We start from the raw sequence: 22,609 nt of genomic DNA on the forward strand, positions 1-22,609 counted from the left end.
GACACGTTAGAGGCAGGAAACATGTTCCCAATGTTGGGGGAGTCCAGAACCAGGGGCCACAGTTTAAGAATAAGGGGTAGGCCATTTAGATCGGAGATGAGGAAAAACCTTTTCAGTCAGAGGGTTGCAAATCTATGAAATTCTCTGCCTCAGAAGGGAGCGGAGGCCAATTCTCTGAATGTATTCAAGAGAGAGCTAGATAGAGCTTTTAAGGATAGCGGAGTCAGGGGTTATGGGGAGAAGGCAGGAACGGGGTACTGATTGAGAATGATCAGCCATGATCACATTGAATGGCGGTGCTGGCTCGAAGGGCCGAATGGCCTCCTCCTGCACCTATAGACAATAGAAAATAGGTGCAGGAGAAGGCCATTCGGCCCTTCGAGCCAGCACCGCCATTCAATGTGATCATGCCTGTACAACTGCAGAAGGACCTCTTTGCTCCTATACTCAACTCCTCTTGTTATGAAGGCCAACATTCCATTGGCTTTCTTCACTGCCTGCTGCACCTGCATGCTTCCTTTCAGTGACTGATGCACTAAGACACCCAGATCACGTTGTACGTCCTCTTTTCTTAACTTGACACAATTCAGATAATAATCTGCCTTCCTATTCTTACCACCAAAGTGGATAACCTCACACTTATCTAAATTAAACTGCATCTGCCATGCATCCGCCCACTCACACAACCTGTCCAAGTCACCCTGCAACCTCATAGCATCTTCCTCACAGTTCACACTGCCACCTAGCTTTGTTTCATCGGCAAATTTGCTAATGGTACTTTTAATCCCTTCATCCAAGTCATTGATGTATATTGTAAATAGTTGCGGTCCCAACACCGAGCCTTGCGGTACCCCACTAGTCACTGCCTGCCATTCTGAAACGGACCCATTTATCCCCACTCTTTGCTTTCTGTCTGTCAACCAACTTTCTATCCATGTCAGTACCCTACCTCCAATACCATGTGCTCTAATTTTGCCCACCAATCTCCTATGTGGGACCTTGTCGAAGGCTTTCTGAAAGTCGAGGGACACCACATCCACCGGCTCTCCCCTGTCAATTTTCCTAGTTACATCCTCTATGTAATGGACCTGCAACCAAAACGGTAAACCATAGCGCCACCTTAATCACCGCTCTCCTGGCGACTGTTTACAAGAAGTTTTATTTAAGTTGGTCGTATAGTTTTTAAGTTCGAGAGATTTTAAAGTTTAAAACTTTCATTTCTAAACGCATTTTCAAAGTGCTGTGGGTATGACGTCACCATAGCGCGAGCACGGCCTCTACTCACTCGCACAAACAAGATGGACGCTGTTAACGGGGCCGCCCACCCGCCCGCAATCAGGGGCTCCCCTCTCTTCTCTCCTCCCTCCCCACACTCGGGGGGACACTCCGACCAGGAGGCAGGTGGTCGGACTGATGGTCCACGCATCATTCCCTTCAACCCACGGCATCCTCGAGTCCTCCCTCCCGCCCGGTCCCAGCGCCCCGCACCTTTAGTTACCGCACACAAGCCGCAGCGCAGCGGGCAGCTTCTTCTCCTCCTCCTCCAACGGCCGCTTCCACCGATGGAGGCGTCCAACAGGGCCGCTGTCACCGACGGCCCCGTCGCGACGTCAGAAAGATGGCGGCATCCTCCTCTTCGCGCTCCGCCATCTTGTGCGCGCGGCCCCGCCATCTTGTGCGCGCGGCCCCGCCATCATGTGCGCGCGGCCCCGCCAGGCCACAGTAACGGTCGCGCTCCGGAGCTCCGGCCGCCTTTCTGCACGCTCAGCAACTGCCATTCGCCACCAACGGGTCCGCGTAGGGCAGTTGGCGTGGGGGCCGTGTGTGGGGGAGGGTTGGGATGGTCCCAGCCGCTGCGATGTCCGCCTCCAGTAGTCCCCGGGCCGCCGCCCGCCTCGAGGAGTCCCAGCTCGACCGGGCCGCCGATGATCTGCTCGCCTTGAGTCGTCCGGAGCTCCCTCCTCCTCCCTGCACGGATCGGTAAGTGGCTTTCGCCGCAACGGCTCTCCGTGGAGTGGGCGTGGGGGCCGAGTGGCTGGAGAGGAGGGTGGGGGGAGGAGAGAGTGGGCAAGGAGGGAGTGGGGAGGGGGGAGGAGAGAGGGGGTGGGGGGAGAGGAGTGGGGTGGGGAGAGTGGAGGGGTGGGGGAGAGTGGAGTGGGGTGGGGGGAGACTGGAGTGGGGTGGGGGGAGAGTGGAGGGGGTGGGGGGAGGAGGTCGGGGACAGGGGGTGGGGGGGAGGAGGTCGGGGACAGGGGGTGGGGGGGGAGGAGGTCGGGGACGGGGGGTGGGGGGGGAGGAGGTCGGGGACGGGGTGGGGGGGAGGAGGTCGGGGACAGGGGGAGGGGGGAGGAGGTCGGGGGGTGGGGGTGCAGCGGAGATTGGAGGTGGACAAGAGGGCAGAGTGCGGAGGAGGGGGTGGGGGAGGAGCGAGTGGGGATGGGAGGGAGAGTGGGACTGGGGTGGAAGCGTGGGACTGGGGAGGGGGCCAGCGGGGTGGGGAGAAGGGGGTAGTGGGGGTCAGGGAAGAGGGTGGGGGAGGGGAGAGGAGCAGAGAGTGGGGGTGGGAGGGGCCTGCGGGGGAGGTGGTGGGGGGAAGAGGGACAGTGGGGGGCAGGGAAAGGGGGGTGAGTGTGGGGGAAGGGGACAGTGAGAGTGAAAGGGGAGGAGAGAGGGGGTGTGGGGGGGGGAAGAGAGTGGGGGTGGGGAAGAGGAGACAGTGGGGGTGGGGAAGTGGGGGGGAGGCGGACAGTGATAATGGGGTGGGGGGGTGGGTGGAGGGGAGGGCGGGGGTAGGAGGGGATGAGGGTGGTGGGAAGGAAAGGAGCGGGGAGGAGTGGTGGAGGAGAGAGGGGCTGGGGAGAGTGGGGGAGTCGGGAGAGGAGAGTGGGGGAAAGGGGCTGAGGAGAGAATTGGGGGGGTGTGGAGGGAGGAGAGAGTGGGGGAAAGGGGGGTAGGGGAGTGAGTGGGATGGAGAGTGGTACTGGGGAAGAGGGAAGAGTGGGACTGGGGATGAGGGAAGAGTGGGGGTGGGGAGGAGGAGGATTGGGGTAAGGGGCAGCAGGGTTGCGGGGGGTGGTGGGGGGGAAAAGAGAGTGGGGGTTGGGGGAAGGGGACAGTGAGGGTCAGGTATGAGGAGAGACTGGGGAAGGGGGAAGGTGGGTGGGGGGGAAGGGGACAGTGAATGAAAGGAGGGGGATGGTGTGAGGAGGAGAGAGGGGGTGTGGGGGAGAAGGGGGAAGAGAGTGGGGGTCAGGGGAGAGGGGTGGGTAAGAGGGGAGGGTGGGGGAGGGGGAAGGTGTACAATGAGAATGGGGGGGTGGGGTAGGAGAGAGTAGGGGAGGTGGGGTGGGGGAGAGAATGGTGGGGTGGGGGAGGAGAGAGTGGGGGAAAGGGGGTGGTGGGGGATAGTGTGAATGGTGTGGGAGGGAGAGTGGGATTGCAGAGGAGGGCAGGGTGGGGAGGAGGGAAGAGTGGGGGTGGAGGTGGGGTGGGGGGAAGGGTACAGCAGGTGTGGGGGGGAGGGTGGTGGTGGTGGGGGGATGAGAGAGTTGGGGGGAAGGGGGACAGTGGGTCAGGGAAAATGGGAGAGTGAGGGATAGGGAGGGGGGGGATAAGGGGGTGTTGAGGGTGCTACATCAATACAGGTGAGGCTTTGGGTCACACCCTCTCCACTTCCCTATCCCCCCTCTACGAGCAACGAGTCCACTTGGTCTCGTATATTACGACAAAAACTCAGATCTTGTATATATAAATATATTTGTATGTATGTATATCTCCCTGAGATTTTGAAATTTGGTTTTGGACATGTGGACCTGCAGCCAAAACGGTAAACCATAGCGCCACAATTTGGCGCCATGTTAATCACCACTCTCGCGGTGACTGTTTATAACAAGTTTTATTTAAATAGGTCTTATATTTTTTAAGTTAGAGAGATTTTAAATTTTAAAACTTTCATTTCTGAACACATTTTCCAAGGGCTGCTGTGCGTCTGAACATCACCAGAGCAAGGCCTCTCCTCAATCGCACAAACAAGATGGCAGCCGTTAATGGAACCGTCCGCACTCAATCGGGGGCTCCCATCTCCTCCCGCTTCTCTCCCATCCCCTCACTCTCCCCTCCCCTCACTACCCCCCCCCTCACTCTCCCTGACGTCAATGAGGGGGTACAGGGAAGGGGAGAGGGTGTGACTGAGGAGCCCTGGCCCCAAAGCCTCTTCTGTACTGGTGTAGCACCCTCAACCCCCCACTCAAATCCCCTTATTCCCCCCCCTCCCTACCCCCCCAATCTCCCATCTTCCCTGACCCCCACTGTCCCCCTTCCCCCCACCCCATTCTCTCTCCCCCCCATCACCCCCCCCACCCCTGCTGTCCCCTTCCCTCTTCCCGACTCCCACTATTCCCTCCTCCCCACCTCACCATGCCCTCCTCCCCAGTCCCACTCTCCCTCCCCAGCTCCACTCTCACTTTCCCCACCACCCCCTTTCCCCCACTCTCTCCTGCCCCACACCCCATTCTCTCCTCTCCCCACTCTCTCCTCCCCCCACCCTCACCCCCCTCCTACCCCCACCCTTCCCTCCACCCACTCTGCCCCCACGCCCACTCCCCTCCCTTGGCGGCGAAAGGCACTTACCGAGCGTGCATGGAGGTGGAGGGAGCGCCGGACTACTGGAGTCGGACAGCGGAGGTGGGACTACTGGAGTCGGGCAGCGGATGTGGGACTACTCGAGGCGGGCGGCGGTGGGACTGGGAGAGTGGGGAGGGGAGAGAAGCGAGAGGATAGAGGCACGGCGGGAGGCACACACAACATGGCGGAGCGTGAGGAGGCCGCCATCTTTCTGAAGTCGTGACGGGGCTGTCGGTGGCAGCGGCCCTCGTCGGCGCTTCCATCGGTGGAAGCGGCCACTGAAGGAGGAGAAGAAGCTGCCCGCTGTGTTCTATGTGACGTAACGGTGCGGGTCGCTGGGCCCGGCCGAGAGGGGGAACTCGAGGACGCCGTGGCATGGGCTGAAGGGACGGAAGGGAAGGATGAGTGGACCATCAGTCCAACCATCTCCCTCCTGCTCGGGAGTGTCCCCCGGGTGTGGGGGAAAGGGGAGCCCCTGATTGCGGGCGGGCGGCTCCGCTAACGGCGTCCATCTTGTTTGTGCGAGTGAGGAGAGGCCGTGCGTGCCCTATGGTGACGTCAGACGCACAACAGTTTGAAAAATGTGTTTAGAAATGAGAGGTTTAAAGTTTAAAATGTCTCTAACTTAAAAGATATACGACCAATTTAAATAAAACTTGTTATAAACAGCCGCCAGGACAGTGGTGATTAAGGTGGCGCTAAAATTGTAGCGCTACGGTTTACTGTTTAGGCTGCAGGTCCACATGTTATATATATATATCTGCATGAATTATGGGGGGGGGGGGGCGCGAGCTCATCTCACAGGCGCATTGTGACGTCACATGCTGAAGACCTTCAAGAAATCGGTTAGAAATTAAATGTTTTAACTTTAAATCCTCTGTAACTTAAAAAATATACGACCAATCTAAATTAAAATGTTATAGGCACTGGCGATGAGAGTGGTGATTAAGGTGGTGCAAAAATTGTGGCGCTACAGTTTACCGTTTTGGCGACATCACAGATACAGTGATACGGATATATATATACAATATCTGAGTTTTAGTATATAGACAGATATATACGTATAGATGATACTGACGTATGATTCCCCTTTATTTACTCTGCAGTAGCAGTTCCTGGTGCCCTTTCTAATCAAAATAATTTCTCCCATTTTACAAAAAGCAAGTGAAAATACAAATTAAAACAGTCCGAACAGTGCAGGTGATCTGCTGGGTTCTTACCTTGGAGACGCTCCGGGTGTTCCAAGATCAGATGCCTGGGAGGCACCGTGGACGCGGAGACTGAGATGTGATGGTCGCGTGAGGCGAGGGATGGCGTGTTCGCGGGTCGACGTGTTGCAGATCCACGTATTGGCAAGATGGGGCCGCTGGAGGCCTTGCAACAGCCTGGGGTTCAATTAGATCAGGTGCCGCTCCCAATGGCCATGCGTGTGGATCAGATGCAGCCTGCAGCGGCATACAGCGACGGAGCAACGGTGGAGGCCATCGACGCATCGCCTGGTCAGGCTGACCCCTGCAACCCCAACCCACTGCCACCGCCTGGACAATGTGCCTTTATAGCCAAGTTAAGGCTCTCACATTTTTTGATAACTCTGAACTTGAAGGGCACAAATTGTCGCTGGAGAAATGGCAACTCTTGTAAAATTCTTACTTGTAGCAGCACAACAGATATGTAAGCATTGTATTTTTAACTTGTAGTTTAGTTTAGCTATACAGGGCGGAAACAGGTCCTTCGGCCCACTAAGTCTGCACCGACCAGCGATCCCTGCACATTAACACTATCCAACACACACAATGGACAATTTATATTTTTCTACCAAAACAATTAACCTATAAACCTCTATGCGTTTAGAGTGTGGCAGGGAACCAAAGATCTCGGAGAAAACCCACACACAGCCCCAGGAGAACGGATAAGCTCCGCACAGACAAGTACCGGTAGACAGGATGGAACCCGGGGCTCTGGCGCTGTAAAGCAGCCCCTCTACCGCTGCGCCACTGTGCTGCCCTCCTTTGTAAAACCCATTGAATTGTTTTGTGATCATTCTCCTTTACCAAATACAATTTTGCAGCATTCCCTGAGCAGGGACACCTACTGGACACTAGAGGGTGACATTCCTTCTTTACCCCTACCCCAGCACAAATTTGCTTCTTAAAATAAAAAGTACTGCTACGCTACAGTTATTTCGGTCTTTGCAAACACATAAATCACCCGCATACTAATCCTTCCTATTGTATCGGTAGAGAATGTATTGATGACGTACACTTTCTGATATAGATCATTAAATAAGATTTAGAAATAGGACCCTGTCTGAATTTCCCCCACCCTATCTAATCACCTTTATTATTTGGTCCGAAGACGCAAAGCAACTGGAGTTCTTCATGCTCTGCATGAATTTGAACCACCCAACATTACTCAATAGGCACAAAAAGAAGTCAGGTTAATGTATTTTACAAAGAGGGGGATGGGGAAAGTAAGATGTAAAGCTGGATTGACCAGTCTTATCTATTCTATCTATCTATCTATCTATCTCTCCATCTATCTCTAAAACTTAGATCTTGTGAATATATGAATCCATACCTATGTACCTACCTATCAGTGATTACTTACCACGGTGGTTTTGATTTTGTTGATTCATCTTGTGACTCGACATCTGATGTCACCTGCTTAAGGTGTTGAATACCATCCCAAGTATGCAATTCCTTACCTGCTTCAATGTCCAATGGTTCTTCAGCAGGCTCGACTTTGTTCCTCCATCTCCTCGTTGTTTGCTCCCCTTCCATCTGTTCCGTTGTGTTCCATGTATTACGTTGTTCAGCAGGCCTTACATAGATCAACCGAATCCCCTTCTTCTCATTACATGTCCCAGGATCAATTTTATTCTTTTTGTATATCTTCCCTGTGATCTGACATCAAGAACAATAAAGAGAATTAGTATAATGCACAAAAATCCAACAAAAAAAAGTGAATTATCCATGGCTGGCATGAGGAATTAAAGGGAGTGTTAAAAAACTCATAAATCATCAGAAATAATTTTAGACCTGAAGAATGGGAGCATTTAGAACTCAGAGGAGAACCAAGAAATGGATAAAGAAATGCCAGATGGAATAAAGTCAAGGTGTGCAAAATCATGAGGGGAATAGATAGGATGGATGCACAGCCTTTTACCCAGAGTCGGGGACATTAAGAACCAGAGGACATAGATTTCAGGTGAGAATCTACCAATCGGTGGTAGCCAGTGCCATCTTCTTCGCAGTCGTGCTGGGGCAGCAGGGTGAAGGCTGCGGAAGCCAATAGGATTAACAAACTCATCGGGAAGGCTGGCTCCGTCCTGGGGGTGGAGTTGGATTCATGGGAGGTGATCTTGGAGGGGAGGATGCTCCTCAAACTGCAGAGCATCTTGGACAATAGTATTTTATGTTCTTTTGCCTGTTGACAGATCAGTTTCCCCCCCTGGGATAAATAAAATTCTTTAATATCGAATCGTATAATGGAAAAATTAATTGCTAATAGGAATCATATGTTTAAATAATACCCGTCAGATTCCTGTTGACGGTCGACCCATCTGTACATCTGCCTCATCAGGGTAAACATTTTTCTTCAAATTCATAAAGATGACATAATTCTCTGCAACGAAATGAAAAAAACCTATATCAACCAGCGTTCACTAGAAAATAATTGCAAAGTTAGAAATAACAAACGTATTGTTATTCAGTGCAAACGAAAAAGGATGAATGGCTTGAAATGCAAAGTGAGTGAGAAAAATATAAATCATAACTATTATTGATATTGAAAGCCAGGTGTGTTCTAACAAGGCTGACAGATGTTGAATGGATATATTCAGCATGTCAGTGGAGAGTCCACTGATGCTAATTGATCTGCTGAGCATTTTGTAGCAGTCATCGTTTTGTTTCAGATTTCTAGCACCTGTTTTTCTTTCACTCGATGGGCCGCAAGGCACAATTCTACTCCTATAACTGGTGAACTTTAACTGCGTTATGTTATTGATACCATTAGTTTAGAATTAATAAATTACATTAACATTAACTGAAAACTTCAGTTTAGAAATTGATATGAATGTTATTCCAACGGCATGATGTTAAAACAGTTTGTGCATAAATATCACTACCCACCACATTAATGATGTTAGATAACGGTCGACAGGGAAGACAGCTCTGGCTACTTTCTCCTTCCAGACTCGAACTTTCAATCTGTTCTCTGCGTTTACAAAGAAAAAAATATGCACATTTTTAATAATTTTAACATTTTATGCAATTAATTCCCAGTCAATATTTATGCTGGCAACGCCATCACTGATTGCCCATAATTCAGTTCACCAATTGATACAGCTGTACCTCTTGTAAGTTGGTGGGTCTCAAAAGAAAGGCACCTGAGAATGCACTTGTATGACCTTCCAACAACTGCGTCTTAAGGTGCACACTTCCAAATTCTCAAAACACTATGGTGTTAAGATTTAAACAGCAAACTCGTAACAACCCGAACTCTTGCTCTCAGGATTATTGGTGCAGTGGTATCCAGCACTAGTGCTCACACATGGTCAAAATGGTGCCTTATATAATGACAGTCATGTAAGAGAAGCATTAAAATGAGGATTGACTCAAATAAAAATCTGAAGTGGTTTGTGAATGTAACCCAGATTTGTTTTTGAACAATTCAAGGCAAAACTAATAAAAGTTGTTGTTATATCTTTAAATATTACTCAAGGCTTATCATTTACGCATCCTACTGGAATTAGAAATAACACTAGCAAGTTTGCAGATGACACAAAGCTGGGTGGTAGTGTGAACTGTGAAGTGGATGTAAGGAGGTTGCAGGGTGACTTGGACAGGTTGAGTGAGTGGGCAGATGCATGGCAGATGCAATATAATGTAGATAAATGTGAGATTATCCAGAAGGCAGATTATTATCTCAATGGTGTCAGATTAGGTAAAGGAGAAGTGCAATGAGAACTTGGTGGCCTTGTACACCAGCCACTGAAAGTAAGCGTGCAGGTACAGTACGCAGTGAAGAAAGTTAATGGCATGTTGTGCTTCAAAATGAGAGGATATGAGTATAGGAGCAAGAAGGTCCTTCTGCAGTTGTATAGGGCCCTGGTGAGACCACATCTGGAGTATTGTGTGCAGTTTTGGTCTCCTAATTTGAGGAAGGACGTCATCGCTATTGATGCAGTGCAGCTTAGGTTAACAAGATTCATCCCTGGGATGGGGGGACACCAGGAAAGATTGAAAAGACTGGGCTTGTATTTACTGGAATTTAGACGGATGAGAGGAGATCTTGTCGAGACGTAAAAAATATATAAAAGGACTGGACAAGCTAGATACAGGAAAAATGTTCCCAATGTTGGGGTGATCCAGACCCAGGGGCCTCAGTCCAAGAATAAAGGGGAGGCCATTTGAAACTGAGGGAGTCTGTGGGAGTCAGTGGGTTTGTAGTAGATGTCAGTCACTGGTCTGTCTCCTGTGATGGAGATGGTGAGATCCAGAAACGATAGGGAGATGTCGGAGATAGTCCAAGTATATTTAAGAGCAGGATGGAAATTGGTAGTGAAGTTTATGAAGTCAGTGAGTTCTGCATGGGTACAAGAGGTAGCACCAATGCAGTCGTCGATGTAGCGGAGGTAGTGTTCGGGGATGGGGCCAGTGTACGTCTGGAACAGCGATTGTTCGACGCACCCGACAAAGAGGCAGGCATAGTTAGGGCCCATGCGAGTGCCCATAGCTACGCCTCTGGTTTGGAGGAAGTGGGAGGAGTCAAAGGGGAAGTTGTTAAGGGTAAGAACCAGCTCTGCTAGGCGGAGGAAAGTGTTAGTAGATGGGAATTGGCTGGTTCTACGGTCGAGGAAGAAACGGAGGGCCTCAAGACCATCCTTGTGTGGGATGGAAGTGTAGAGTGACTGGACATCCATGGTAAAGATGAGGGAGTGGGGGCCTCGAAACTGGAAGTTATCGAGGAGACGGAGAGCATGTGAGGTGTCTTGGACGTATGTGGGGAGAGATTTGACCAGGAGGATAGGATGGAGTCGAGGTAGGTGGAAATAAGTTCGGTGGGACATGAACAGGCAGAAACAATGGGTCTGCCAGGACAGTTCTGTTTATGGATTTTAGGTAGAAGGTAAAATCGGATTTTGAAGGTAAAATGGATTTTAGGTAGAAGGTAAAATCGGGCCGGGTGGGGCTGGGGAACGATAAGGTTGGAGGCATTAAAGGGTAGAGCGCCGGAATTGCTGAGGTCCGTGATGGTGTTGATGATTAAGGTCTGGTGCTCGTCGGTGGGGTCATGGTCCAAGGATAAGTAGGAGGAGGTGTCTGAGAGTTGTCGTCTGGCCTCGGTCCGGTAGAGGTCAGCACACCAGACTACCACAGAACCTCCCTTGTCAGCGGGTTTGATGACTAAGTCAGGGTTGTTGCAGAGTGAGTGGAGGGCTGTACGTTCTGGAGGGGAGAGGTTAGAGTGAGTCAGGGGAGTGGAGAATTTGAGGCGGTTAATGTCATGCCGGCAGTTGGAGATAAAAAGTTGTAGTGAGGGTAGATGGCCAACCGGGGAAGTCCAAGAGGAGGGGGTCCGCTGGAGATGGGAGAAGGGGTCATCACTGGGGGGTGAGGACTCCTTCCCTTGGAAAAAGGCTTGAAGGCGGAGGAGGCAGAAGAAGAGCTCCACATCATGGCGGACCCTGAACTCGTTGATGTGGGGGCGGAGGGGAACAAAGGTGAGGCCTCTGCTGTGGACAGCCCGTTCGGTGTCTGAAAGGGGGAGGTCAGGGGGGATGGTGAACACCCAGCAAGTGTGGGGGTTGGAGCCGTGTGAAGACAGCGGGGCAGGCGGAGTTGGAGGGGATCTATGGTAAGGGGGTGGTGGGTTAACAGAGCAGAGGGGGGCAGGAGGACCGATGCGGGGAGTAGCTAGGGTCGCCTGGCTAGAGGGGGAAGGAGACCCAGTGGAACCCCTGCTGTGGTTCTCTGTAGGAGGGGATGGGCAGTAGGACCCAGCGGGTTCAGACCACGCGCTGTGTGACTCTGCCTCGTGGGCCCAGCACGGAGCCTGTGAGCCGGGTAAAGCTGCGACCTGCTGCTGAGCCTGTCAGCCGGGTACAGCGACAGCTGCGGTCTGCAATGGGACCAATGCCCTTACAAAGCATATGTTCCCATAAAAGATGAAGTTGGTGTAATTGGTCAGTGTGTACCGAGAGGCAGCAGATTGGTGATCCCGCAGGCACTACGGCCAAGGATCGTGTCATTGGCTAATGAAGGACATTTAGACAAAGTCGGTACCAAACAGAATTTGCGGAGCAAAGTGTCATGGCCAGAGATGCCGAAAAATTCATCAAGATCTGCCACGGATGCCAACTCACAAGCAGGAGCAACCCACCAGAACCAACTAGAAGTGTCACATATTGGAGTCGCACACGCTGTGTCCTGTGTTGAACTCCTTTCATTCTGCCACCTAGCCGTGACCTCATATCCTCCTACCAGCAGGTACAATGCCATTTCCTCTTACAAGCAGGTACAATATCTTACACCCCCCTTCTTTCATATAAAAACAATACATCTATAAAACATAACGTATTAGAACAAAGCACAACAACTTCAAATGGATTTCTTTTCCATACTGTTAATAAACATTAACCAAAACAATTGAAAGAACTTTTCCTGTGCTTCCAATTGTATAAACATCTCCACCAACATTAATTTTGTCTAAACACACTTGTTACATATTTACTAGTCCAAACGGTTGTTTTTTTTGCTAATGCGTCCACTCCTGGTAGTGTATTCAGCTTGTGGAATTACTGTGTGAGCTGGATGGGGTTGACCTCCTTCTGATGTGGTCGGCTGTGTAGACCTGGCCTGGCTGGTAGCTGACGACTGACATGGTGAATCACATCCTAGCCCTGGACTCGGTTGAATTTCATCTGATGTACGCAGTGCATGACCTGGTCCTGGCTGGGGCGGTGACTTCATCTGTGCCGATGACTCCGGTCTGATGGTAGGCCATGGGGTGGTCATGCAGTCAGTTGAATGGCTGGGTCTGCGGTTAGCCTGGTGCGTAGCTAGCCGCAAGTCTTTGCGATTTCTCCTGTACTTCCGGCCGTTACGGTCAACAACATATGACCTGGGAGTACCATGATGTTCCAGAACAGTGGCCGGCAACCACTGCTTAGTTCCCGGTAGCGGTGTCATCCTGACTGGATCGCCTGGCTTCAAGACTGGAAAGTTCTGACCAGCCTACTGGTTGTAGTAGTGGGCTTGCCTGGCCTTCTCTTTGTCCAAACGTTGCTTGACCTCGGCTGGGTTGTAGGGCCTTGGCTGAAGGAGCTTCCTTGCAGTTGGGAGCTTGTTCCTCGGCCTGCGTTCCATCAGTAGCTGTGAAGGTGACAGGTTACAGCTGGCGAGGGGGGTGGTACGGTAGGCCAGTAATGCAAGATGCCTGTCTTTGCATTTCTTCCAGAGACACTTCACCGTTCGTACAGCACGCTCGGCTTCCCAATTGGACTGAGGGTGATGCGGGGAAGACTTCTGGTGGGTTATTTGGTATTCTGCACAGAATGCTTCAAATCCAGATGAGACATACTATGGTCCGTTGTCCGTCCTCAACGTTTCTGGTATGCCATGGCGGCTGAATTGTTCTTTCAGGCCATCAATGACTGATGTACTGTTGGTCTTGGAGAGTTGATTTACTTCAATGATTTTGGAATAGTAATCAACTGTCACGATGTAGTGGGACCCTTCCCACTCAAACAGGTCAGATGCTACCTCTGCCCATGGTAGATCAGGATGTTGAGTAGCGTGCATCGTCTCAGAGTGTTGAGCAGCCTGGTAGGTGTTGCATTCAGGGCATCTCTCGATCTGCTCTTCTATCTGCTGGCTCATTGATGGCCAGTACAAGGCTTCCCTGGCTCTCTGTTTGCATTTCACGATGCCGAGGTTTGACTCGTGCACTTTCTCGAGCAGTTGTTGTCTCATGGATGGTGGCACCACTATGCACATTCCTTTGTATACGATGCCATCCAGTACAGAAAGCTCATCTCTCACCGTCCTGTACTCTATGATGGAGTGTGGTACTTCTTGTTTTGTGTCAGGCCAGCCCTTCATGATCATAGCATGGAGCTCATTCAATTCCATGGCTGTGCAGGTCTGGAACTGTACATACCTCTTTGGTGACACGGGGATGTGATCCATCATGTTGACCATGATTGGTTCCAGATCAGGTTCACTTTCCGGTAGATTGGCTCTGCACAATGCATCACCGATAGGCACCTCCTTTCCCGGCTTGTACATCATAGTCAAATCATAGTGTTGCAACCTGAGGAGCATCCTTTGTGGTCTCATTGGTGCTGACAGCAAAGGCTTGAGGAAGATGCCTGTAAGGGCTTGTGATCTGATTCCACTAGCACTGACTTTCCAAAGATGTAGTGCTGGTATTTGCGGCAACTGTGCACGATCGCTAACATCTGTTTTTGTATCTGAGCGTATGGCGTTTCAGTCTCTGTCCTTGATGTATATGTTATGGGGTGGCCTTCATGGAGTAGCACTCCTCCAAGAGCATAGCTACTAGCGTCACACTGCATTACTACGTTCTTCATAATCCTCCTTCATAACTCCTCCTTCATAATCCATCTCGCGACCAGAAAGCCCTTCCAGGTGAGCCAGAGGTTCATGTGCACCCCTTCCAACCTCATCTACTGTACTCAGTGTTATGTTCAACACGGCATAAAGATAAAGTACACTCACACGTTAGTTGCCTGAATCACACCAGCCTTTATTTACCCAGCATTCCTAGCTCAAGGAACGCCCACTCATTAACATGGCACATGAATATGCATGAATACATTACACTGCTGTCCCTTTTTTTAAGTATTAAATCCAAGTACTCAGTTACAATTTTGGTATTGTGATACTTGATTTACATCAATACTTTTAACCATATTTACAAATTTAACCTAGTTACTGGTTTGCGGTTCCTGCCTGATCGTTTAACAGTAACAGGTGCAACAGGCATAACAGATGTACATGTAGACTCAACTGTTAGCTTGTTTGGCTCTATGTTAGTACGCTGACCTTGACTAGAGAAGTCTGTCTCTTTATCTGTACTCACTGAATTTTGTGTATCAACCACAATAGTCTTTTCTAACTCACTTTCAGATGAATACTCAGGGATTAGGAATTCATGCTCAGTTTTCGGTTCGTCTTTGGCTGGAATCATTTGATCCACGTGAACACTTTTGATCTTGTCTCCAACATCCACTAAGTATCTTTTTGTTCCACACACTTCCACTATTTTCCCAACATCCCATTTGTCTCGACTGGACTTGTTGGGAGGACTGAGCACACGAACTTGCTCATCTGGCTTGAAGTTCCTCTCCTTTTTGTGGAAGTCAAAGTGGTGTTTTTGACTTAACTGTTTTTGCTCAACTCTCGAGGCCAAATTGGGTTGAACTAGACTTAGGCGTATTCTTAGCCTTCTCTTCATCAACAGTTCTGCAGGTGAATAACCCGTAGTTGTGTGTGGTGAAGTTCTGTACTTCAGCAAGAAACTAGCCAAACGATGTTTCATGCTGAGCTTTGAACTACCCTGCAAAACCTGTTTCTTGAGAGCCTCTTTGACTACTCTAACAGACCTTTCCGCCGCCCCATTGGAGGCTGGATGGTATGGGGGAACAAGTGTGTGTTTTACCCCGTTACGCTGCATGAACTGTTTGAACTGTTCTGAACGAAACTGAGGTCCGTTATCAGAAACAAGTTCTTCTGGTAAACCATGACATGCAAAAATTGATCTCAATTCGTCTATGGTACGCTCAGCAGTAGTGCTTGACCCCATATGCTTAGCCTCAATCCATTTGGAATGACTATCTACTAGCACCAGAAAATTATCATTACCCTTTTCACAAAAGTCTACGTGAACTCTCTGAAACGGTCTACTTGGCCATGACCAGGGTTGCAGTGGTGTTTTTGGTGGTTTACTGCAGCAATCTTGGCACACGCTACATTTGCTCACCAGTGACTCAATGTCACTGTCTATACCAGGCCAATACACAAAACTTCTAGCAATTGACTTCATGCTAACTATGCCAGGATGTTCGGCATGAAGTTCGTACATAATCTTGTTTCTTAAAGACTCTGGTACAACCACTCTATAACCCCACTTTATGCATCCCTGCTCGCATGATAATTCGTGTCGTCGATTATAGAAAGGCTTCAGTTCCGAGTTTGATCCACTCTCGACTTCAGTCCAACCATTCAATGTCTGTTCATAAACACTCTTCAGCACAGTGTCCTTCACTGTTTCAGCTGCAATTTCTGTTGCAGTCACTGGAAAGTCTTCATCTACGACTTGCAGTGTGTAGATTGAGTTCTCGCTTCCCACATCAGAGTTCTCATGGGGCAATCGGGACAACGCATCTGCGACTGCGTTGCATTTGGAGCTTCTGTACTCCACCTTGTAGTCATACTGGGACAACAGAATTGCCCAGCGCTGCATCCTTGATGCCGCCATGGAAGGTATAGCTGACTTGGGACCCAGTATCGTGAGTAGTGGTTTGTGATCAGTCACAAGGGTGAATGGTCTGCCAAGAAGAAACTGGTGGAATTTCTTGATTCCGAACACAATGCTGAGTGCTTCCTTCTCTATCTGTGCATAGTTGCGCTCACTTGGTGATAGGGTGCGGGAGGCAAAAGCAATAGGCTTTTCCTGTCCGTCATCCATTACGTGGCAAATCACTGCACCTACACCATAACTTGAAGCATCACAAGCAAGTTTCATCTCGCGCGTCGTGTCGTAGTGAACAAGGAGTTTGTCACTTGTCAGGTTTTTCTTGCAGATGTCGTATGCATGTTGTTGTTCCTTTCCCCACATCCAATTCTCATCCTTTTGTAACAGATGATGTAGTGGTTTTAGCACGGTTGCTAAATCTGGAAGGAATCGTGCATAGAATTGCACCATCCCAAGGAATGATCGTAGCTCTGTCACATTGTTGGGCGTTGGAGCATTCACAATTGCTTCAATTTTCGCCTTCACTGGGCGCAGTCCGTTGGAATCTACTTTGAGTCCAAGGTAGATCACCTCTGATTGTGCAAATGCACATTTGCTCTTTCGTAATTTTACGTTGTGGCAGTTCAATCGTGTGAGAACTTGCTCGAGTATCTCCAAATGTTCTTCCATGCCCACTGTGAATATCAGTAGATCATCCTGGTTGCACACACAGTTCGGAATGCCTTGCAACATTTTGTCCATGACGGACTGAAAGATTTTCGGGGAAGATTTCACACCATAGGGCAGCTTTGTGTATGAATACAAGCCCTTATGTGTGTTGATGGTCAAGCACTGCTGACTTTCTTTGTCAACATTGAGTTGGGCATAAGCATGAGACAAATACAATACAATACAATACAATACAATATATCTTTATTGTCATTGTACCCAGGGGTACAACGAGATTGGGAATGCGCCTCCCATACGATGCACTAATTTAGGTAATTTAGACAGCAGCAACCCAACGAAACGAACAGTTGTAACAGTTTTGGACAGGGTAAAGTGCAAGTTGATCTATGCGTTGTGGCCATCCGGTTCAGCAGGACCGGTTCATAGCAGCTATGGCCCTGGGGATGAAGCTGTTCCTGAGTCTGGAGGTGCGGGCATAGAAGGCCTTGTATCGTCTGCCCGATGGAAGGAGTTCGAACAGACTGTTGCAGGGGTGTGAAGAGTCTTTGTGGATGCTGGTGGCTTTTCTGAGGCATCGTGTGTTGTAGATGCCCTCCAAGTCTGGTAGCTGTGTTCCGATGGCCCTCTGAGCTCTATGGACTACCCGCTGTAGAGCTTTCCTTTCTGCCTCCGTGCAGCTGAGGTACCACACAGGGATTCCATGCGTTAGGATGCTCTCTATGGTGCAGCGGTAGAAATCCAGCTTAGTGAAGACTCTTGCTCCGCTAAGTTCTGCATACAGATCCTGCGAGGTTGGCAAAGGATACTGTTCGTCATCAACAACTTGGTTGATTGTGACTTTGTAGTCACCGCATAGTCGAACAGTTTTGTCAGCCTTAAGCACAGCCACAACTGGCGTTGCCCAGTTGCTCTGGTCTGTCTTCACGAGTACTCCATTCCGCTCCAACCGGTTGAGTTCTTCCTCCACTTGTTGCTTTAGCACATATGGTACCGGTCTTGGTCGATAATATACAGGTGTCGCATCTTGCTGCAGTCGAATGTGTGCAGAGTATCCTGTTATTCCCGTGTAACTGTCAGCAAATATTTCAGCGTGTTTGCTAACGACATTTTCAAGACGTGATTTGGACACATCAATGCTGAAAATGTTCTTCCAGTCTAATTTTATTTTACGCAGCCAATCCTTTCCAAGGAGGGTCGGTTTATTTCTGTAGCTGGCCACTATGATGGGCAGTGTTACTGACTGTCCATTACACTGAACTTCGCAATCCATTTGTCCGCACGTCTCCAAGGCTTCGCCGGAGTAGGTTCTCAACTTGACCTTACTCTCGGACAATGGTGTCTGTGAGAACTTTGTTTCGTACAAGTCTTTGCTCATGACCGAACAGTCAGCTGCCGTGTCAATGCACATATCAATTAACTGTTCATTAACCAATAGTTTAATTCGAAAGTCCTTGTCTTGGCTGGTTGTAGGCTTATTGACATCAGTTGCATGAATGATGTACAACCCAAGTTCATTGTCATCCGGGTTCATCTCTAAGTTGTGAACTCCTTTCTGGTGTTGTCGTGTGTTTCCCACTGTAAGCTTGGCCCGACATGCTGAGGCGATATGACCTTTCTTCTGGCAGTTATAGCACTTAGCTGTTTTGAACTGACAGGATTGGGATGGGTGATTACCGTTGCAACGATAACAACTGGCTGCACTCGGCTCCCCGCCATATTTCGGTTTCAGTTTGGCCCTAGGCTCTGCTTTGTGAGTATACACGGCCACTGCAGTATGTGGTGAACGAAACTCGCGAGCATTCTTTGATGCCATCTCCATTGTAGTAGCAATCTTGCATGCTATCTCAAATGTAAGATCAGGAGTGCTCATGAGTCTGGACTGAATTCGTTCGTCCACTAGACCACAAACAAATCTGTCGCGTAGTGCGCGTTCAAGAAAGGTTCCAAAGTTACAGTGCAACGTTAACTTTTTCAAGGCACAATGTACTCACTAATTGTCTCGTTTTGCTTCTGGTTTCTCGTGCCGAATTTGTAGCTTTCTGCAATTTCCAGAGGCTTTGGGTTGAAGTGCTCCTCCAACTTCTTTATAATATCACTGAAAGGCACATCTTTTGCCTTTATGGGCGCAAGGATATTCACAAGTGTGCCGTACACTTCAGGTCCGATCACCATGAGCAGAATCGCTTTCATGCGTTCACGAACGGCCCTGTTTGTTTCAGCCACTACCTCTCCTTCACCACTGGTCTCCGTGATGTTGTTTGCCATGAAGAACATGTTTGCTCTCTCCATATAGGAGCTGAACGGCTCTCTACTTTTGTCAAAGATGCCCAGGCTTCCGATATAGCCCGTGGATGCCGCCATTTTGTCCCTCTCTTTTTTTTTTAAACAAAGGAATGAGGAGAGGTTTTTTCCTTGCACAAGCTCAGACTTCCTGCCTGTTCTGGTGTAGCAAAGCACCTAAAACTTAGCAGTACAAAAGCTATGCAAAACAAACTCAGTCTCCTCCACAATCCCGTCCTCGTCGCCAATTTTGTTATGTTCAACACGGCATAAAGATAAAGTACACTCACACGTTAGTTGCCTGAATCACACCAGCCTTTATTTACCCAGCATTCCTAGCTCAAGGAACGCCCACTCATTAACATGGCACATGAATATGCATGAATACATTACACTCAGTGCTCCTGATGTGGCGTCCTTTCCATCGCTGAGACCAGGCTCAGACAAGTGACCGTTCCACAGAACACTTGCGCTAAACTCTGCCGAGGCCTGATGGATCTTTCAGTTGCTGCATTTCTTTCCCCTCAAATGATGCAACCACTGTGCCTCCCCAAACCATCACCCCACCTCCAAATCTCCCAAGCCCTTGCCCTCCATCCAATCTCTTGCCCTGCTTTCTGCCCCTTCTCTTAACCCCATCCTCCCGCCACTTCCACCACCTCCTCCAGCACCTTCCTTTACCCCCACAACAGTCCCTTCCCCAAACACCATACTAGCCTTTCCCCACCCCATTCACCCCCTTCTCCTTTACCATCTTGCCATCCGTTCACCCTCGCCCACCCCACAGCCCCAGACACCCTCATCACTGAACCCAAAGCCCCCCAGAGACCCCCTCACGTCCTCAGACCTCAGCATCAGACCTTCCACACCACCTCGCAGCCCCTCACCCACCCGCACAGATCCTCACAGCCTCCCCTCTCCCCTCGCTTCTCTCCTCTCTCGTCACACTGTCCCCACTCTCCCACACCCGGGGGACACGCCAAGCAGGAGGGAGATGCTCTCCCCGCTATCGCCCGGGCCCTTTGAGGGGGGGGGGGGTGGGGGGGGTGCGGAGAGTAGGGCTGGGGAGGAGTGAAGAGTGGGGTGGGGGAGAGTGGGGGTGAGGTGGAGGGAAGATTGGAGTGGGGGGAGAGTGGGGTGCGAGCAGGGAGAGAGGGGGTGGGGGGAGGGAGGTGGGGGTGTGGGGAGGGGGGTAATAGGGGTGGTGGGGGGGAAGGGGGTGGTGGCAGAGTTGGAGGAGTGGGGGTGGGATCAGGGGAGGTGCAAGTGGGGGTGGGGGGGTGGAGTGTGTCAGTGGGGGAGGAGGGGGGATAAGGGGCATTGAGTGGGGGGGTTGGGGGTGCAACACCGATACAGGAGATACTTTGGGTCCAGGGCTCCTCAGTCACACCCTCTCCCCTTCCCTGTACCCCATGTACCCCTCCCTGTACCCCCTCTACGAGGAACTAGTGGACCAAGTTCCTCGTAGGGTTTCCATTGTGACCTGGGGAAATCCCGTTTTTCCTTTAAAATAAATTGTCTGTTTAAAAAAAAAGAATCCCAATGGGGGGTGGAGAGGGGAGGGGTGGGGGGGGGGGGGGGGGAGGAGGGGGGGGGTGGAGAGGGGAGGGGTGGGTGAGGAGGGGGAATGGGGTGGGGGAGGGGAAAGGGAGCCACTGACACCGTCCTGCCAGCAGCCATCTTCTTTCTCCTTCACTGTGGTGCTGTGCTCCTCCAGGGGAGTGGGAGCGCCATTAAAGGCAGTACAGGGAAGGGGAGAGGGTATGACCGAGGAGCCTTGGACCCAAAGCCTCTCCTGTATTGGTGTAGCACCCTCAACCCCTACTCAATTCCCCATATCCCCCCTCCCTACCCCCCAGTCTCCCATCTTCCCTGACCCCCACTGTCCCCCTTCTGCCCCACCCCCACTCTATCATCCCCCCACCACCACCCCCTCCTCCCCCCACCCCTGCTGTCGCCTTCCCCCACCCCTCCTCCCCTCCCCCCACTCTTCCCTCCTCCCTTCCCCAACCTCCTCCCCAGTCCCACTCTCTCTCCCACCCCCATTCGCACTCTCCTCCACCCACCCATTCCCCACCACCCCCCTTTCCACCACTCTCCTCCCCCCACCGCCCCTCCCATTCTCTCCTCCCCCAGCCCCAGTCTCACTCTCCCCCACTCTCTCCTCCCCCCCACCCCCCACATTTTCTCCTCTCCCTGCCCCACTCTTACTCTCCCCAACCCCACTCTCACTCTCTCCTCCACCCCTGTCTTTGGGGAAGCTAAAGTACTTGTTAGCATAAAGTAGCAAAACAAGATCTTCAGTGCAACTCGTCCATGCCGACCGAAATGCCTCATCTAAACTAGTTCCATTTGTCCTTATTTCGCCCACATCACTCTACCCCTTTTCCACATATCTGTCCAATGTTGCTTTCTTTAAATGCCGTTATTGTACCTGCCTCAACGACCTCCTCTGGCAGCTCGTCCCATATACCCACCACTCACCAAGTAAAAAAGTTGCACCTCTGTTTCCTATTAAATCTTTCGCCTCTCACCTTAAACTCCCAGCTGCCTTGCCCTTCCCTCCAACTGGCACAAGTATGCTTTGAACTCTCACTATCACTTTTTCTGGACGTTCTTGTCCTCCTCCAATCATCTTTAGCACATTGCTGTCTCATTCTATCAAAGTTGGCCGTGCCCCAATTCAGAAATGTAATCGCTGCCTCCCCTCCCCGTCCTTATCCATCATTATTTCAAAGCTCATATTTTTATTGTGGTTGCTGTTCCCAAAAGGCTCACCCACCAATGTCCTAAGAGTATGTCAAGCTTTGCCCTCCCCCTTATATGGCCCTTTACAGATTGCCTAAGAAATCTTTCCTGACAGACTTTTGATAAATTCCAGCTCATCTCAGGCCTTGGTGCTTTGGCAGTCCCAGTCAATATTGGGGAAAATAAAATTCCCTCCCATTATAGCTGCCTGCAATCTCCCAGCATATTTATTCCAAAGGGGGATACCTGTCACCGTAGGAAATGGCCCCAGGGATTCTTGCACTCTCTACCTTCTCCCTATCCGGAAGTTGTTTCGGGGGTACACCGGTAGCCCAAATCTGGAGGGCTATGTCCTCTACTATGTTCATACGGCAGCTATTCCAATAGGATCCATTAATGTATGTAACATATATTAGCTGCCTTTAGTGTTTATTGTACATATTAGTGCTATGTTCTAGTGCGTCCTTTTTGTTCAGATATGTTTAAAGCAACATGGGGCAGCTTTTTTGGAGTTTAAATATGTGCACAATAATAGCTTCCATATATATTTTTGCAAGTCTTTGTGAATTTCATAGAAATACATGTGGTTTTACAGTTGGTGCTTTCCCAGACAAATTGACGTCATTGTGGCCTCCAAAGCAATGGAATCACCCTGTATCCCTATTAAAGAGGGTGTATGGTAGGGTTTCCATTCATTCTGCATCTTGACTATTTGAAAGTGATGCCATGAGAAACTAATCTGAAATACAATAACTTCATACATCAATCTTTTATCAAAATGTCAAAA

General features: G+C 50.1%; 1 protein-coding gene and 1 long non-coding RNA gene across 6 annotated transcripts in view; one reads left to right on the forward strand and one right to left on the reverse strand.

Moving 5' to 3' along the window:
* The window catches only part of LOC144604136 (uncharacterized), a 54,322-nt gene extending 35,143 nt beyond the window's left edge, over positions 1–19,179 (reverse strand). For 3 of the 5 annotated variants that reach the window (XM_078418317.1, XM_078418316.1, XM_078418318.1), the window contains exons 1-4: positions 18,786–19,179; positions 8,754–8,838; positions 8,156–8,247; positions 7,328–7,526 (exon numbers count right to left, since the gene is read on the reverse strand). In XM_078418317.1, coding sequence (XP_078274443.1) covers position 8,247; positions 8,754–8,838; positions 18,786–19,155 — 456 coding nt within the window. In that variant the 5' untranslated portion in view covers positions 19,156–19,179 and the 3' untranslated portion in view covers positions 7,328–7,526; positions 8,156–8,246. Of the gene's footprint in view, positions 1–1,488; positions 2,048–7,327; positions 7,527–8,155; positions 8,248–8,753; positions 8,839–18,785 lie in introns of those variants that run through there. The other 2 variants (XM_078418321.1, XM_078418320.1) reach the window with 1 other exon arrangement.
* LOC144604137 (uncharacterized) lies at positions 1,670–9,334 on the forward strand. Its single transcript, XR_013548691.1, has 2 exons — positions 1,670–1,980; positions 5,785–9,334. It is a non-coding gene; the product is annotated as an uncharacterized LOC144604137 (long non-coding RNA).
* Positions 19,180–22,609: the final 3,430 nt, after the last annotated feature.

This window comes from Rhinoraja longicauda, chromosome 21 (assembly GCF_053455715.1).
Source record: "Rhinoraja longicauda isolate Sanriku21f chromosome 21, sRhiLon1.1, whole genome shotgun sequence".
In the NCBI taxonomy this organism is placed as follows: domain Eukaryota; kingdom Metazoa; phylum Chordata; class Chondrichthyes; order Rajiformes; family Arhynchobatidae; genus Rhinoraja; species Rhinoraja longicauda.